The sequence below is a fragment of the Crocuta crocuta genome, unplaced genomic scaffold (assembly GCF_008692635.1).
Source record: "Crocuta crocuta isolate KB4526 unplaced genomic scaffold, BGI_CrCroc_1.0 scaffold188, whole genome shotgun sequence".
NCBI classification, from domain to species: Eukaryota; Metazoa; Chordata; class Mammalia; order Carnivora; family Hyaenidae; genus Crocuta; species Crocuta crocuta.
Window position 1 is genome coordinate 1,475,902 of NW_027532599.1, and position 17,461 is coordinate 1,493,362.

General features: G+C 39.5%; 1 protein-coding gene across 1 annotated transcript in view; it reads right to left on the reverse strand.

Annotated features, from left to right (window-relative positions):
* Window positions 1-17,461, reverse strand: part of GPC6 (glypican 6) — a 1,100,804-nt gene that overhangs the window by 806,436 nt on the left and 276,907 nt on the right. Inside the window, exon 2 of the mRNA XM_077780097.1 lies at window positions 5,347-5,505. Within this exon, the coding sequence (XP_077636223.1) occupies window positions 5,347-5,505 (159 nt within the window). The remainder of the gene's footprint in view (window positions 1-5,346; window positions 5,506-17,461) is intronic.

The window sequence follows — 17,461 nt, forward strand, 5'->3', positions numbered from 1 at the left end:
TTCCAAACTGAAATCTCACACATGCGCGTGCACACACACACACATGCACACACACACACACACACACACACACACACACACACACCATCCATGTGACAGGAAATATAGAAGATTCTACCACATATGGAAAACTACTTAGCGGTTTTCCTTTTCAAGTGTTTTCTCTGGGAAAATTAGACCATATTTTACAGATATCATTATATTATTGTCATTTCTACAGTATATAGATGAGAAATGATATTTAAAAAGAAAACCCAAGCAGATTTGCAGCATAAAAATATTATGTCACTGTGTATAAATTATTTCCACATTCAGTAAAATGAGAATTCTGAGAGTGTCACTAAAGAATAAGTTCTTCAGAAAGATGAAAATTACTGCGCAACTTTTTTATTTTTTATTTATTTTTTTAATATTTTTTTGCTCTTAAAATGCACTTGCTGCAAAAATCTCTGGACAAATGTGTGTCATTAAAATGCATAAATAAAAATAGGAAGAAAAGTAAAATAATAAGACCAAGAAGAACAAACTAAACAATCAAACAAACAAAAACCCTCATATTGGGCTTCACATGTGAATAAAATTCAGCACTAATAAATCTGAAGAAAAAATAAGCAAAATAAAATATCCCTTCAATGAAGTTTTCCAGTCTCTCAAGAACCCATAGTCCACACATGCTTCTGGAGAATAGGGTGCTGGTGCCCACACTGAGGCAGAAGCTGTCAGGGCTTTGTGAGGTAAGGAGAATAAATGATACTATTTAACTGATTCAGTAACATTTTTGCACAAAATACTCATTCCCCTTTAGTTGACAGACAACTTCCAACTGAATACTATTTCTGCCTTTTCCAAAAATGTGGCTAGATTCTTTACCCACCAATATCACCATTGCCTTGTTAAAGGAGTATCAATAATTTTTAGCCCGTGTCCACTCAAAACACATAAAAGTTTAGTTAGAACCTCAAGCAAATGTCAAGTTCCTATTACATTGCTATTTATAAGCTGATGTAAGTCAAGAGTATTAGGCTACAGACTTGGTTTCATTCTTCTTGGTGGAAACTTGGCAAGTGACTTACCCTCTCTAGGCCCCAGGTCCCTTGGGGGCAAGACTATATTTAGGGGGGGTAATTTTCTTTTTTAAGGATTAAAAAAAATTCATTCCGCTTCCCTCTCAAAGACATCACCACCCCCTCCCCGCAATAATGGAGGCAGGGCAGGCGCGAGAGACAGAGGAGTGGATGCTGCTATTCATGAAATCTCAGTATATTTGGAGACTGGAAAGCACTAGACGGTTTATGGGGTACTGGTGAACTATGAGCAGGGCTTTAAGAGTGCTCAGTCTGGGGCTCAGTGCTGAGTCTCCCACTAAATAGCTCTGACACGCTGCACTTTGGTCGATAGGTTAACATCCATGGAGACTAAGGAATGGGGCCAGGCGTTGCCCATTATTACTATTACTAACATGAGCATTTGATTGTTGTCTATTTTCCTAGAATCCTAACAAATTAGCCACTTAGAGGCATGACAGTTGCTGCGATTTAGACACAAATGCCAATTGGACAGGTGAAATGGTCACTGAACACAAAAATCCTGGGAAAACGAGCAAGTGCACAAGGATGCCCCTCCCTTTTTAAAACATTTCTATATGATTTGTTTGTTTTGCAAACTTCTGGCTGTGGGGGGGTCTGGCAGAGGTGAGACAGGTGAGAAGCAAGGGAGTGATGCTGGGATCACTCTGCCAGGTGTACCTGATGGTCTTGGTAATTGTAACCCCTGGGGTGTGACAAAAATGTCTGGTCTTGGCTACAGAGCAAATTGGGTGCGACCCTGTATCATTCTGAGGAAATCTTTGCAGGCTAAGCCCCAGACAGTAGGGTGACAGGTTTGTAGGGGTACATAATGTGAGCCAGAGGTGGAGATTTGGTCAGAGAAAGAAGGGAAAGAAAAACTAACCAAAACCTTGTGAGCCACTTGGAAAAGTACCAGTGCCAAGAATATAATATACACTTTTATTTTATATACCTTCATAACATTTCAATTCTGTGTTTAAAAAGAAAAAGAGAGCTCCTCAGTTACAAGAAAATCCCCTGCCAAAGAACAAAAAATGTCTGCAATTGATGTTATATACTCTCTCAATTTACTGCCTCTCAGCTACAAAGTTTCAGGATAATGGGAATATGAAGCAAAGTTTGTTCATAGAGGAAAGGTGGGGAAGAATTCATATTAATTCAGGATTAGTTTCTGACCACTCAATGAATAATTATAACTTTATACAGTGTTTCTTCTGAATATTAACAAAGATATTAATAAAAACTAGGAAAGAACATGGTAAGAAACAGAATGTTATATTAAATGTTAGGGAATTTCAAATTTTAGGAGTCACCTCTGCCACAAAATGAAAAGCCAAATGGAATCAAAATATTTCTAGTATAATAAGGAAAACAACAGCTACAGATTAATGGTTAACAGTGACTGAATTTAGCCTCTTTGAATACAGTTTGGACTGAATCGTATGTATCAGGTGCAATTTTAATTGTCGCTGTACTTAAATGAAAATAAAAAAAGTAGGAAAGGGAGTGGTCACCTTCTCCTGGAATAGAGTTATTTATACAACAGAAAACATGTAGCCAACAAAAACATGCAAAATCCAGGTGACAAATCAAGATCTCTGAGAAAGTGAGACCACAGTAGAAATGCAAAAGAATGCTTTGGAGCAAGGGACCCCAGTGAGAATGCAAAATGACTCACAGAATAATAGGAAGCTACTAAAAATAAACTCCAAGTCTTTCACAGCACCATTGATTTTATCTGGGAAAATAAGGCTCAGAGGGTAACATTCCACAACTGATCCTAGATACTTCTGTGCTCACACTCACTGATACTCATCAGTATCAGTTTTTTTTTTTTTTTTTTTTTTTTTTTTGTTTTGTTTTGTTTTTTGTTTTAAAAAGGCTAATGGGGGAAATGAAATGCTGCTGCATGAATGTACCACTTTTCCAGACAGGTGACCTCACAAGATCACCTTCAAGGGATAAGACGATACATGCTACAACCCAGTGGCTGACCTTCACATAACTGCCTAAACCAGCAGCGAAAGTCAGGATGGTGACTATTACATTTCCATATTTTCATTTTTTTTTTTTTTTTAACACTGAGCTCTTCAAAAGCTGAGTTCACCAGGGTCACATTTTGATTTTTAAAAATAAGTCTGGCCGAAAGCTTCCTCGAAAAAAAATCTCAACTTCCCTCCCATCCCAACCTGAGTCGCACTATTAGAAAAGGATTCGTCAACCCCCATGCCAGATCTAATCTTAGCAAAAATTAAGGTCCTGTCAAACCGACTGACATAATCCCTCAAGTATATTACAGCAACTTAATGTATCTGGAGAGACAGAGGCTGACAGAGAGAAGGAGGTGTCTGTAGTAAAACAAAAGTAAACGTCACTGGTATGAAAAAAAAGTTATTCTTAAAAGTCATTGATATGAGAATACAAGTATCAGACTCAGTCCTTTTGAATAGCTTTACACATTAGAAAAGTAAATAAATCAGGGACACCGGGGTGGCTCAGTTGGTTGAGTGTCTGACTTGATTTCAGCTCAGCTCATGACCTCGGAGTTCATGGTTTCAAGCCCCACATTGGGCTCTGCTTCAGACTCTCTCTCTCTCTCTCTCTCTCTCACTCTCTGTCCCCCCTGCCACTCATGGTGTCTCTCTCAAAATAAATAGACTAGCATTCAAAAAAAATATTTTAAAAAAATGAAAATAAATAACTCGGCTCCCCATAAAACTATCTCACAAAAAAATATTTTTATTAAAAGGAATATACGGTGTATATCACGAATGCTGTCCCAGAATTGCCTCACCAGAATTTTGGCCTACAGCTCTGTAAAGGCACTAGAATTATTTTCCAAAGACAGGTAAAAGTCAACGGCTGCATATCACTCTCCATGCTTTCTGTAACAAACGATAAGGTGTCTCAATTTGCCTCCATGTGAAGTGATACATTACAGTTTCTCCAGCACCGAGCCTCTTCAGGCGCTCCTGAATGTCACCGAATTTGTAATCTGTCAATCAAGGGAAAGAGCTAAGTACCCCCTTGCCTCATTCAAGGGAATGACACGCAGAGCATCACTTCTAAGTAAGGAATTGTTTTCATACACCTCCACACAGAAAGCTGAACACACAGGGAGGGACAGAGAAGAAGGTGCAAATGTTCAAACACTTGGCAGAAAAGAGGAAGTCCCGTTGGCTTACAAGGAAAATGTCACATCAACTTAAGTACTGAAAACACCACCGGGTGGACCTGCCTTTTAGACCGCGGAGGGCTGATGTGAAAGGCATCGGTGTTGCTGTAATAGCTAAAAGCCGCAATGAAGCAGAACATTTTACTTACTACAGAGAAAAGGAAAGGGAAAATCAAAACTTGGGTGAGCCTTTTGTAAACTGGCTCTGCGGTGCACGGCCTGGAGAGGATAAGGGAAATGATGGTGGTCACGCCACCCAATGACAACTTTAATATGACCCAAAGGTACCACCAGGAAGGGTCACCATGATTTGAGAGTGTGGTTTACAATGAGGCACAGTGCATGCATTCATCTCTTAGTGCACTAAACACCGCGTAACCACCCAAGAATTTTAACTTTATGGTGATCATTATTAATTCAGTTTACGAAAATCAGATTGCTTGTGAATATGTTTCTCAAGTACTGATGAGAGCATTCAATGCTGCCATCCTAGTAATAATCACTTGCACTCTGTGTTTTCTCATACCAACTGTTTATTTAACAAGTAGAATATAGAAATGAAGCTGATTGCTTATGATCAGGAAATCAACAGAGGATTTAAACCTTAGGCAGAAGGCACGGTCGCTGCAGTGTAAAATGTGGCTGCATTATTGGAGGAAGAGACTCCAAAATAAAGGAGTCCATGTCCTTAGCCCTTAAAACAAGCCTGTCTTTCTCGAAAGTGTTGCTATATTTCAAATAACTTTAAATGACATTTAATTATTTTAAAGAAAATCCCCAGATGAAAAATTAAGACAAGCGATGATGTGACAAAACCTGAATTAGAATCACTCTAATCATGAGAAATTAAGCTCAATCTTTCAGAAAAAAATCTCATAGGCAAACCACAAACTCAAAACAGCTCTCTGTTAACGCAGGCTTTTCTAACATATTACTCCAAGAATTGTCAAGAAAGCTCATGCTTTTTCTAAAAATAGACGAAGTTATAAATGTTTAAGAGGGAAAGCAAAGCTCTGGCTTCAAAAAAAAAATGTTTTTCACTAAAACCAAGATCCTCAGAAAAGCACACCTCAAACAAAGTGCATCAGAAACCATTCCACCTACCGTCAAATTTCTTGTGCCTGGACACGAATGTGGTGCGTACAAAATGGCTCGTCTCTTCCACGAGGTTCTCGAACTCGAGTTTGCTCTGCTGGCTTAACTTGTCTTCCATTTCCGTGGTGCAGCATGTATATTCTTGAGGGCAGATTCTTAAGTGTTCCCCTGTGATGAGAGGCCAAATGTCAGTACAGAATGAGAAGGACTTCGCAGAATTTGCTTTTCCGACATTTCCCTCCAATCCTGGGNTGACTGTATCTGGGTCTCAGTGGATATAACATATCTGGGTCTCAGTGGATATAACAACCCAAACATTCGGGACTTCAGTTAAACCTGAAGTTGTGGTCTGAATGTTTGTGTCCCCCCCACCCCCAAACTCATATGTCGAAATCCTAATGGCCAATGTGATGGTATTAGAAGCTGGGGCCTTTGGGTGATGATTATGGCATCGATGGGATTAGTGATCTTATAAGAGACCCCGGGGAGCACATGTACCCCATGTTCATAGCGGCACTCTCAACAATAGCTAAAACGTGGAAAGAGCCTAAGTGTCCATCAACAGATNACACATGTGGGGATGAGCACTCAGTGTTATACGGAAACCAACTTGACAATAAACAATTTTAAAAAATAAAAACAAATAAAAAAATAAGAGACCCCAGGGAGCTAGCTTGCCCCTGTGCCACATGAGGGCACAGCGAGAGGATGGGGTCTGTGAACTAGGGAGCAGACGCTTGCCTAGTGGCTACCAGTGCCATGATCGTGGCTTTCCCAGCACCCCCAGAGGTTTGAGAAGTAAGTGTCTTTTGTTTATAATCCACCCAGTTTATGATATTTGTGACAGCAGCCCAAACAGTCTAAGACACCTGGTACTTAGATCCTGTCCATGCCATGTAAGTGAAAGTAGATTAAAGACCTCCGAAGACCATGACAATGTTCCTGATTTAATTTGAAACATGCCCAGTAACACCAGGTGACAAGAGACATCGTACAGTTGTAAGCGTGCTTGTCCTTGGAAACCTTAAGCTACACAAAAGATGCTCAGTCTCATTACCAGTCTGGATGGCGGCAAGGGCAAGAAAAGATGGGAATCATTCCTGGTGTTCTGCCTTTGCCTGTCCGTCTATCAGAATGTGTCAGCTCTTCTCTCGGTGAAAGTGAGTGGGTTTTTAGTGTCAGGTCTCATATGCCACAGATTACCCCCATTGACATGTCTTGTCAGAAATAAAATGTTCTCCTGAAAGGAGGAAGGTGCTGATGGGTCTAACTAATGTGTATGCTACATGGAAATATAAAGCAAAAGGTAATGAAAGTCAGGTATTTAATTCAACATATTCATATATATCTGGATATACCAGGCCACTTCTTTGGGCAATATCGCTTTCCTCAGTGCTATTTGCAAGTAGGAGCCAAGGCTTTGCTTCATGAAATTAAAATGGTCTTTAATGCAGAAAATGTGAATTTCCAGTTGATGCAGCTCTGTTAGCGTCAAAACGTTCAGCAGAGCCTGTGGAGGGAAGGAGGAGAATCCAGCCTACATCTTGGAAAATAAAACCCACAAATTGCCCCTGTGATCAACGTCACCATAGGGCACTGAAAACCAAGTGTGCAAAGTACTTGATGGGGAGATTAAAACCCATTTATAATGCTTAACGGTACTTCTATAAAATTACGTCCTGTGGCCCCATGTACAGTATAGGGTGTTTCCTGTTCATGCCGCTTGATGCTTCAGTGCCTACTTGAAACAACGCCAGAATAAAAAATGCCCACAAATGTGAGTGAAAGTCAGATCTTATATAATTCCTGGAAGGAAGGGAGACCATAAAATAGCATATGTATACTTTAAAAAAGGGAAATGAAAATGCATTGTACTTGAGAATGATAAATATCAAATTCAAGAAAACAGTTCACTTCCAGGAAAAATTAGGATTTGAGAGAGATACTCAAATCCTTGTATCTACAATCGTTTACTTAAGTTGTTTGATGGAAGCATGATGTGTATCGTACTATTATCTTGGCTTTTTCTGTACATTTAAGATACTTTGTCATAAAAACTTGGAAATGTGTCACTAAAAAGTAGTAGTCACTACAGCTGTGCTAGAGAGGAGAGCGGGGGACAGATATTAAGAAAGAAAAACAGGCTGCCCTTGACATTCAGAAGCCAGCAATGGCAACTCACAGCTAGGTCATGATAGTCTATTACACTTAAACAATCTCACAGAATACCAACCCCAGACAAAATTACTCTGAGACCATGATAAATGAGACAAACCGAAGCCACTTCAAAATTTTATCTAAGTACAGACAAAAACAAGGCCCTATGCTATCCAGAAAGTACTGTGGACCACCTCTCTGAGGGAAAATGAGTATACTTCTTTACCTTGTACAGGCTGATCTTCACAACTTTCCTTCCTTATTGATCAGATTTATTGAGATACCTTTTTGTGGATTTACCTCTGTTTTCTGACAGCATCCAATCTAAGGGGAAGTCTTGCTTCTCTGAAGCCCTCCCCCAAACCAGGCAACCAAATTTCCAGTCCTATAATAGATTATTTCCAAGTCCCTGTCACTGAGAAACTCCATGGCTCTCCATCATGTATTCCTGCTTGCTGCAGTCGCTGATACCTTGTTTAACCACAGGTATGTTCCTAACAGGTTCCCATTTGAAGGTACTGACAATACCAAAAGAGGGAAAGATAGAACAATACGATTTTTGAGATTTTTCTCCAAGTCATTCTGATACTTACATTCCAATAAGAAGCAGAGTTCCAGAGGTTAAGGCATAGGTAAAGATTAAAAATAACTTTATCCAAAGCAAATGACCTGTAAATCTCTAATTTGCTTCTTATAAAATATGAAAACTCACTGATAAGGATAAAACTCTGTATCCAGAGTGAATGGACATTTAGCATTAACAATTTTGCATAACGCTCCTTTCTCTGACCTGGTATAAACCATTTTCAAAAATCTCCCTAGTCTATTTCCCCTCCCTATTGTGAGCAAATGGAATGTCCACTTCTCAAGATTTAGTACATCAGGGCTACATTCTATTTCTCAATCATTACAAATGAGTTTTCAGCAAAATGCACTGGACTTTTGGTGACAAGCTAACCAAAAGGGAATAAACATTGTATGACCTCAGGGAAATAGTTATACTTGGGATATTTGTGGAAGAAACTCCATGGTTTCAGAAATTAGATTGGAACGGAAGCATGGTAATTTCTAATCACTCCACGAAAATCAGTATTTTGTATGTCAAGTGATAAGTAAAAACAGGAAGATACTTACTTCTTCATAGGATGACTTTATTTTTTTTTTATTTTTTTAATGTTTATTATTATTGAGACAGAGAGAAACACAGCATGAGTGGGGAAAGGGCAGAGAGAGAGGGAGACACAGAATCTGAAGCAGGCTCCAGGCTCTGAGTTGTCAGCACAGAGACTGATGCAGGTCTCGAACCCACAAACTATGAGATCATGACTTGAGCCTAAGTCGGACGCTCAACCGACTGAGCCACCCAGGTGCCCCTTCATAGGATGACTTTAAACCAAGCTGGGGTGTGTGTGTGCATGTGGGGGGGGGGTAGGGTGTGCGTGTGTGCGTGCGTGTGTGTGTGTGTGTGTGTGTGTAGGGCCATGGAGGCATTGTGTAAGTGGCTGCTGTTCTAATTCAATGCTGTATTAGATACTTTACAGAACTGGAAGCATCCCCAAGAAGTCAACGCCATTATGCGGGCCTGGAAGAGATGAAGAAACAGACAAGCATGTAGAAAGTAAGAAGATGGACAGACGACCAGAGTGTTGAAGAATCCTGCTGTAGGAAGAGTAAATCTTTCGTGCAAAGTGCTTGTTAGAGTGTCTAAGTAGAGACCATGGTGATGTCCCCCAGCATACAAGATCAGGGATGTAAAACATATGGTTGAATCTAGGGTGGGATTTGTTTTCTTTCTAACATATACTAGAAAAGGTTTGTGGAAGAACTGACCTATTGAAGTACCGTTCCTTTCTCCCCCAATCTGAGGGCACCGAAATTTGCCAAAGCAACCTCATAATTTCAAATGGCTGGAAAGACTTAGGACAATTGCATAATTTGTTCTAACTAGGTTTGTTGGTTTATTTTGTTTTTTGGCCCTAGGAGAGGGTTTCTAAACCATGGCCTCTGGGCCAAATCTGCCCCACCATTTGTATTTATAGGACCTGAGAGCAAAATGCTTGGAGAAATAAATCCAAAGAATGATATTTTGCATAATATGAAGATTTTATGAAATTCAAATTCAATTGTCCATAAATAAAGTTTTATCAAAAAACAGTCACACCTCTTCATTTATATACGTCTATGGATGCTTTACTATTCAAACAGCAGAGTGGTCATGACAGAGACCACAGGGACCTGCAACTTGAACTACTTAGAGTCTGAAATCCTACATGGCCTACTCCGCTATACAAAGAATTAGCTCTAGCCCTTCCTGTTCCAATTTCTCCAAATAGCAAGAATATGATAGTTTTCTCAGCTTACATACTTCCTAACGCTTATGAGCATCTGATATCATAATGAGACCTTTCCAAAGCTGTAACTCATGAAGCAGAAGACAGTGTTATCCTTTAAAAGCTTCCCACACACTCTTTCAAATTCCCTTAGGTTCTCTATGTTATTTATTACACAATTAGATACAACTTTTAGCTCAATTGGAGTGCCACTATATACCTCCAAGATCACTAATATACAACATTTAGCTCAACTGGAGTGCCAATAGATACCTCCAAGATCATTAATATTATCACTAGTAGTAAATAGTTCATTCCAGGTGATCAGAATAAGTGACCATAAATGCAGAAAATGTGGGACTGAAACAATGATGAAGGCATCTTCACTCATCAAACACTTATTGAAACTTACATGCAACTCACGATGATAGGTTCCCATCCATCAAGATCAGGTGCAGGTTCGTGCACTCAGCCTACACAGGTACGTGTTTTCTTAGGGCACTTGAAGTTCACGCAAGTAAATCCCCAGGTCCCTGCATTTTTATAGAACTCATCACTAGCTCTAAAATAAATAAGGGAAATTATAGATGCGGAAGAAGGGAGTTCCACCAAGAAGTTAGAGAATGAGCAAAGGCTGAGGGACATACAATCAGGCCATAAATTGTCACATTTTCTAAGAAAGAAGAGACGGGCTCTTCTCCCTTTACATGCCTCTTTTAACTGTGTGTCACTCTTTACAACCTCTTTCCCCAAATGCCTGCCCAGATGTTTGTTTTCATTCCAAGACACAGAGGTGACAGCAGAAATGTGATTCTGCCACATCGCGCTCTCTCCAGGGATGGCCCCGGGTCTGAACACCGCCAGGAATAGACTTGGTGAGTGGCATGGTGGGAAAGAGCAGGAGACAGGAGGACCTTGTTAGCCACAGAAGCCAGCCTCTGTGGGTTCGTGCAACAGAATCTCTGCCCTCGGAGGTGACACATGGGGACCTCAGAATGCACAGTCCAAACAAACAACCAAGATGAAGTGACCCAAATGCATCACATTTTACAGACTAAAGCCAGACAAATTCTTGGCTTTTGCAGAGATTTGGAGTATGAAAGGAGATTACTAACCTCACCTTTCCTAAAAGGTAGGTAGGAAATCAAAAACTAACCATACAAAGAAGATGGTAACATTTCCCAAAAAGGAGCACTTTAATTTCTGAACTTCCAGATTCCATTTGATTACAGTGCGGTATTTGTTTCAGACTTGGCCTTCTTCAGAGTGCACGGTGTATGCCAAAGTTCGCTCATCCTTGAGCTATTAAAATCCCCACAGTCAATTAGCCATGTCTGGGACCAAGCTAGATTCTCCTTTTCTTTGTATACGTCGCCTCAAATAACCATTCAGTTTGTTCATCTGGTGCCTCAGAAGTTGACTGGAGAAAATCATCTAAGGAAATGGGCTTAGGGAGGTAAAATACACTAGAATAAGTGAACTTTTACCCAGAGTTTCTGATAGCTAAAAGAATTTAAATTGGAGTTAATAGTCCTGGACTGTTCTCAGTCTCATGAAGCTCCTCTACCAGCTCATCAGAAGTGGCAGAGTATGAGAGAGCAGTAGTTTTTAAATGTAGGTTTTAGTTCATTCCTCTAAGTTCACATTTCCAAAACCTCCAAATAAGCACTTCTGCAACAGTTTTCAGTGGGAAGCGTTATTATCAATGATCCTTTCATATTTTTAAGGGCTGCTTGTCTTTACCGAAATTGTTCAGTACCATAATCAGAATGCTTAAACTTTCCCAGAAGTTTTAAAAAATTCAGTGAACATTCTACTTCAGTGGATCTTATCACTCAAATAATCTATATTAGTGTCGTCCTTTGATTTGTCAACTTCCCAATAAAGACTTTAAATACTAATTCTTTTAGTTATAAAATTTGTACTCCGTATTTTGCAAAAGTAATTCTTCTGGAGGAAAGCAATAAGCTCATTGTGTAAATCTGTTCCAACAATTGAACAGAGATGATTTCAAACATGCTACTCTAGACGGTGGAGACCTCAGGTCCAAACTGCCAATGTGTTTGGTCTTTACCATCACCTTGTATTTTTCTTTCAGAGAAACTTTGGTTGGGTATCTGGAAGGACACAGAAGGTGTGGACAGAATTAACAAGAGATGAGAAGTGTGGGAGATGGGGTGTGGGCAGAGCTTGAAGGCAGGATAGTCCTGGAGAGCAGAAGGCAGCTGGAGCAAGAAAAGTGAGGAAGGGAACTTCCTCACATCTTACTTTGGCGCTAATATATTATAGAAGTAGTAACCTTGTAAATACTCTCATCATTTTTAAATAAAGGGAATTTCTCCTTGTCTTCAAATGAATACATCTAACTTATTATTTAATTCATACATGTAAAACTTAGAGACATTTGGGGCACCTGGGTGACTCAGTCGGTTAAGCATCCAACTTCTGCTTGGGTCATGATCTCACAGTTTGTGAGTTCGAGCCTCACATCGGAATCACTGCTATCAGCATAGCACCTGCTTTGGATCCTCTGTCCCCTTCTCTCTCTGCCCCTCTCCCACCTCCTCCCTTCCCCCACCTCTCAAAAATAAACATTGAAAAAAAACTTTGAGACGTTTAACAAAAGCACTGCTTTAACACAAATGATTATTAGTAACTTGTATGGACAGGTACACACACACACACACACCACACACACACACTATATATATATATATATGTATATAGTTATATATACATATAGTTATATATATAGTTACATATATATAGTTATATATATATAGTATATTGCCTCTCAGTATTTAAAAAAAAAAACAAAATAAAGACTAGAGAGATCTCGGAAGAAAATTTGAACCGCTACAACCTTTCTTCTTCTATATAGCAAACAGCCCAGCAAAATTGTGATTAAACATCACAGGGTCAACAGCAAATCACAACAATGTGATTCCATGATCCAAAATATGCCACAAACCAGTGACTGAAGATATTAAAACATTTTTGTAAAAAATGAATGAGAACCCAAAGTAGAATATAATCTCAAAGGCAACTGATGAATCACAGTAATGCAACTGATTATTCTATACCCGTAAGAGGAAGAGCCCTTAATGATGCTAAAAGATTTTTGTAGAACATAGGGAACAAAAGAGAAGTAGTTATTTTGTTTTTCTTTGGAGCTTTCAAGCCTCTTCTTGTCATATCTCTGTGTTTTGCTCGTTAAAGTGTTTCTAGAATCCAAAAACATTAGAAATAAAAGTGATCCCAAGGCGTTTTGCTCGTTAAAGTGTTTCTAGAATCCAGAAACATTAGAAATAAAAGTGATCCCAAGGCCACACGTACCCCAGCCCAGAGGGTCATTGAAATTGGACTAGGGGAAGATGTACAGTGGGGCATTCCTGGGCAATCTTTTCCAAAAGTTCTTCCTGCAGCTATTCCGATAAACTCAGCAACGGCCCGTGGAGGCCTTTCCCTCTTCACTTCTTTCACAATAAGCCTCACCAAGTTTGTATTTCAGCATAAAATGTTTATATGGAAAGTAGTCAAATGATAACCAAATCTCTTCAACATGCAAAATGTTCATTTGTTGACCTCAAGACAGTCCTTCAAGACCTAAGACAGTAGAGAAATCTGGCTCTCATTATTTCTGTATTTCAGAATCAAAATGAAAGCTATACAAGCACAGACAACTTCAGTTATCACATCCTGGTGTCTGGGAACAGGATAAGCAAAATGCAGTGGCACGTCACCACACCCCCTACGAGGTACTCTGTCTATCTGCCCAGCATTTTCTTTATTTTATTTTACTTTACTTCTATTTTATTTTATTTTATTTTAATTTTATTTTATTTTATTTATTTTATTTTATTTTATTATTTTTGAGAGAGAGATAGAGACAGCATGAGCAGGGGGGAGGGTCAAAGAGAGAGGGAGACACAGAATCAGAAGCAGGCTCCAGGCTCTGAGCTAGCTGTCAGCACAGAGCCCGACGTGGGGCTCAAACCCACGAACTGTGAGATCATGACCTGAGCTGAAGTCGGACCCTTAACTGACTGCGCCACCCAGGCGCTCCAGCATTTTCTGAGCTTATGTCAGGGACTGTGAAGGGTCTATACTGTCTTTATTTGACAAACTAGGAAACGGAATCATACAAAGATTAAGTAGCTTCATCCTTAAGCTAGGGAAGATCTGTCCCCAAAGCTTACCCTTGTCACCAGTCTCACTTGTGACAAGATCCACGAGACCACAGCAGCAAAACAGAGACATCAATGAATATTTTACGTTTTCAGAGAAACTCAACATTCGTAGGAAACTGCAAAAAATAACTGTTGGAAGGAGTTCAAGTTTCAGCATCAGATTTTACTACATGCTTTCAATGATGTCGTACCTTTGTGAAGCTGGGTTTTTCACTAATTTCTCTTAACTTCCTTTATTTGCACATGGATAGCATGTGAAAAAATCAGTATGAAACAGGAAATGATGGCGATGATGCCCAATTTTACTCTAGGCTTTGAGAAGTTGTGCACTGCCCATTAGTAAATAGTTGTGACTGTTTAAAACTTGATGTTTAATGTTTATTTAGAGAAGAGAGAGACAGAGTGTAAGTGGGAGAAGAGCAGAGAGAGGAAGACACAGAATCTGAAGCAGGCTCCAGGCTCTGAGCTCTCAGCACAGAGCTGGATGCAGAGCTTGAAGCCATAAACCATGAGATCATGACCCGAGCTGAAGTCAGACACTGAGCCACCCAAGTACCCCAAGAACTATATTTTTTAAATGTTCCTATAATATATATGTAGTATTTACAATTGCCTACTAAGCTTTTTATGATGTAAATTCCCAACTGTTCAGATTAAATTAAGAAATAGCAAGTATTTCTTCTTCTGGCCGAGGGGTATCGAGGACTCATTTTAGAGGGACGGTGACAAATTTGGGTCCCAGTGCCAGTAATTTAGTGAAACACTTATCACCGCGTTGCTATAAGGTGTATTATAGACAGGGTTAAGATGTATAACTGAAGTAAAAGATAATACTCTCAATAATATGGGTGGGCCTCATCCAATCAGTTGAAAGCCCCTGAGAGCAAAAACAGAGGTTTCTTTGAGAAGAAGAAACTGCCTTAAGACAGCAGCCTCCGCACTGGAGTTTTCCTCCTGCCAGCCTGACCATGCGCTGCATGAGTCATGACTTTAAAAAGATGCCGTGTGCGTGTGTGTGTGTGTGTGTGTGTGTGTGTGTGTGTTAGCAGTTCTGTTCCTCTGAAGAACACTGACACCAAGGCCTCCATGAACAGAGAACGTATGGGCATCTCTGCACTAGCTCCTCGGGCACCTGCAGCTGTGTATATTACAAGAGCCGTGATTTATCTCTTTTACCCAAAGTTTAGCATCATTGCTTATTCAAATTTTTTTTTTTTTTGCCCCTTTCAGTGCCTATCAATCTCAGTATCTAAGTTATTGTAGACGGAGGAAGCATTCTGGTGTTAAATGTTTGACAACTAGCGCTCCAGTTTTGAGGAGGAGCCCTGATTTCTGTTGCTTGCCAATTCCCATGGTATAAATACTCCCACCATGGCTGGTTTCCAGCTTCCAAAATGGTGTTCCTGAATGGTAAGCTGTGAAAGCTACGCAGCATGACAGAAACCCTCAGCAAAGAAGGTTGTGAGGGAACATGCCTCAAATAATACAGGCCTTCTATGAAAAACCCACAGCTGACATCTTGCTAAATGGTGAAAAACTGAGAGGTTTGTCCCTAAGGTCAGGACAAAACAAGGAGACCCACTCTCACTACTTTTACTCCACAAGGTATTGGAAGTCCAAGCCACAGTACTTAGACAACAAAAAGAAATAAAAGACATCCAAACTGGTAAGGAAGAGGTAAAACTTTCATTATTTGCACATGGCATGATGCACTACGCAGAAAATCTTAAAGACTTCACCAAAAAAATACTAGAACTGATAAATCAATTCAGTAAAGTCACAAGATACAGAATCAACATGCAGAAATCTGTTGCATTCCTACACACTAACAATGAAGCAGCAGAAAGTGAAACTCGGAAAGCAATCTCATTTACAATTGTACCAAAAACAATAAACCATCTAGGAATAAACTTAAACAAGCAGGTAAAAGACGCTGTACTATGAAAATAAAATCTGGATGAGAGAAAATCAAGACAATGCAAATATACAAAAAGACATTCCATGCTCATGGCTGGAGGAATATTGTTAAAACATCTATACTACCAGGGCGCCTGGGTGGCTCAGTCGGTTAAGTGTCTGACTTCAGCTCAGGTCATGATCTCACCACGTCGGGCTCTGTGCTGACAGCCAGCTCAGAGCCTGGAGCCTGTTTTGATTCTGTTGTCTCCCACTCTCTCTGACCCTCCCCTGTTCACGCGGTCTCTCTCTCTCAGAAATAAATTTAAAAAAAAATCTATACTACTGAAAGCAATCTACACTTTTAAGCCAATCCCTATCACAATAACAACAGCATTTCTCACAGAACTAGAACAAACAATCCTACAATTGTGTGGAATCACGAAAGACACTGAATAGCCAAAGCGATACTGAAAAAGAAAAAACAAAGTTGGGGATAAAACAATTCCAGACTTCAAGTTATATTACAAAGCTGTAATAATCATCGCAGTATTGTACTAGCATAAAAATAAACATGTATGTCAATGGAACAGAATAGAAAACACAGAAAGGAACCCACAATTATACAGTAAATTGATTTTCATCAAAGGAAGAAAGACTATATAATGAGAGAACGATATTTGTTCTTCAACAAATGGAGTTGGGAAAACCAGACAGCTATAGGTAATAAGAGAATGAAACTGGACCACTTTCTTATACATACATAAAAATAAACTCAAAAAGGACTAAAGATCTAAATGTGAGATACAAAATCATAAAAATCTTAGAAGGCAGCAAGGACAGTAACTTCTCTGACATCAGCCATAGCAACTTTTTTTCTAGATAGGTCCCCTAAGGTAGGAAAAATAAAAGAATACATAAACTATTGGGACTATATTGTAATAAAAAAGCTTCTGCACAGTGAAGGAAACAATCTACAAAACTAAAAGGCAACCTATTGAATGGAAGAAGATGTTTGTAAAGGACATACCCAAAAAAGGATTAGTATCCAAAATACACAAAATACTTACACAACTCAACACCCCCCCCCAAAATAATAATCCTATTAAAAATGGGCAGAAGACATGAACAGATATTTCTCCAACACATACAGATGGCCAACAGACACATGAAAAGATGCTCGACATAACTAAACATGAGGGAAACACAAAGCAAGTCTACAATGAGATATTACCTCACATCTGTCAGAATGACTAAAATCATAACACCAGAAACAACAGGTATTGGCTAGAATGTGGAGAAAAAGCAACTCTCATACACAGTTCGCACGAATGCAAACCGGCGCAACCACTCGGGACACCAGTATGGAGGTTCCTCAGAAAGTTAAAAATAGAACTACCCTACAATCCAGCAATCACACTGCTGGGTATTTATCACACAACTGGGTATTTATCTGAAGAATATAAAAACACTAATTCAAAGGAATCCATGTACCCCCTATGTTTATATCAGCATTATTTACAATAGCCAAATTATGGCAGTAGCCCAACT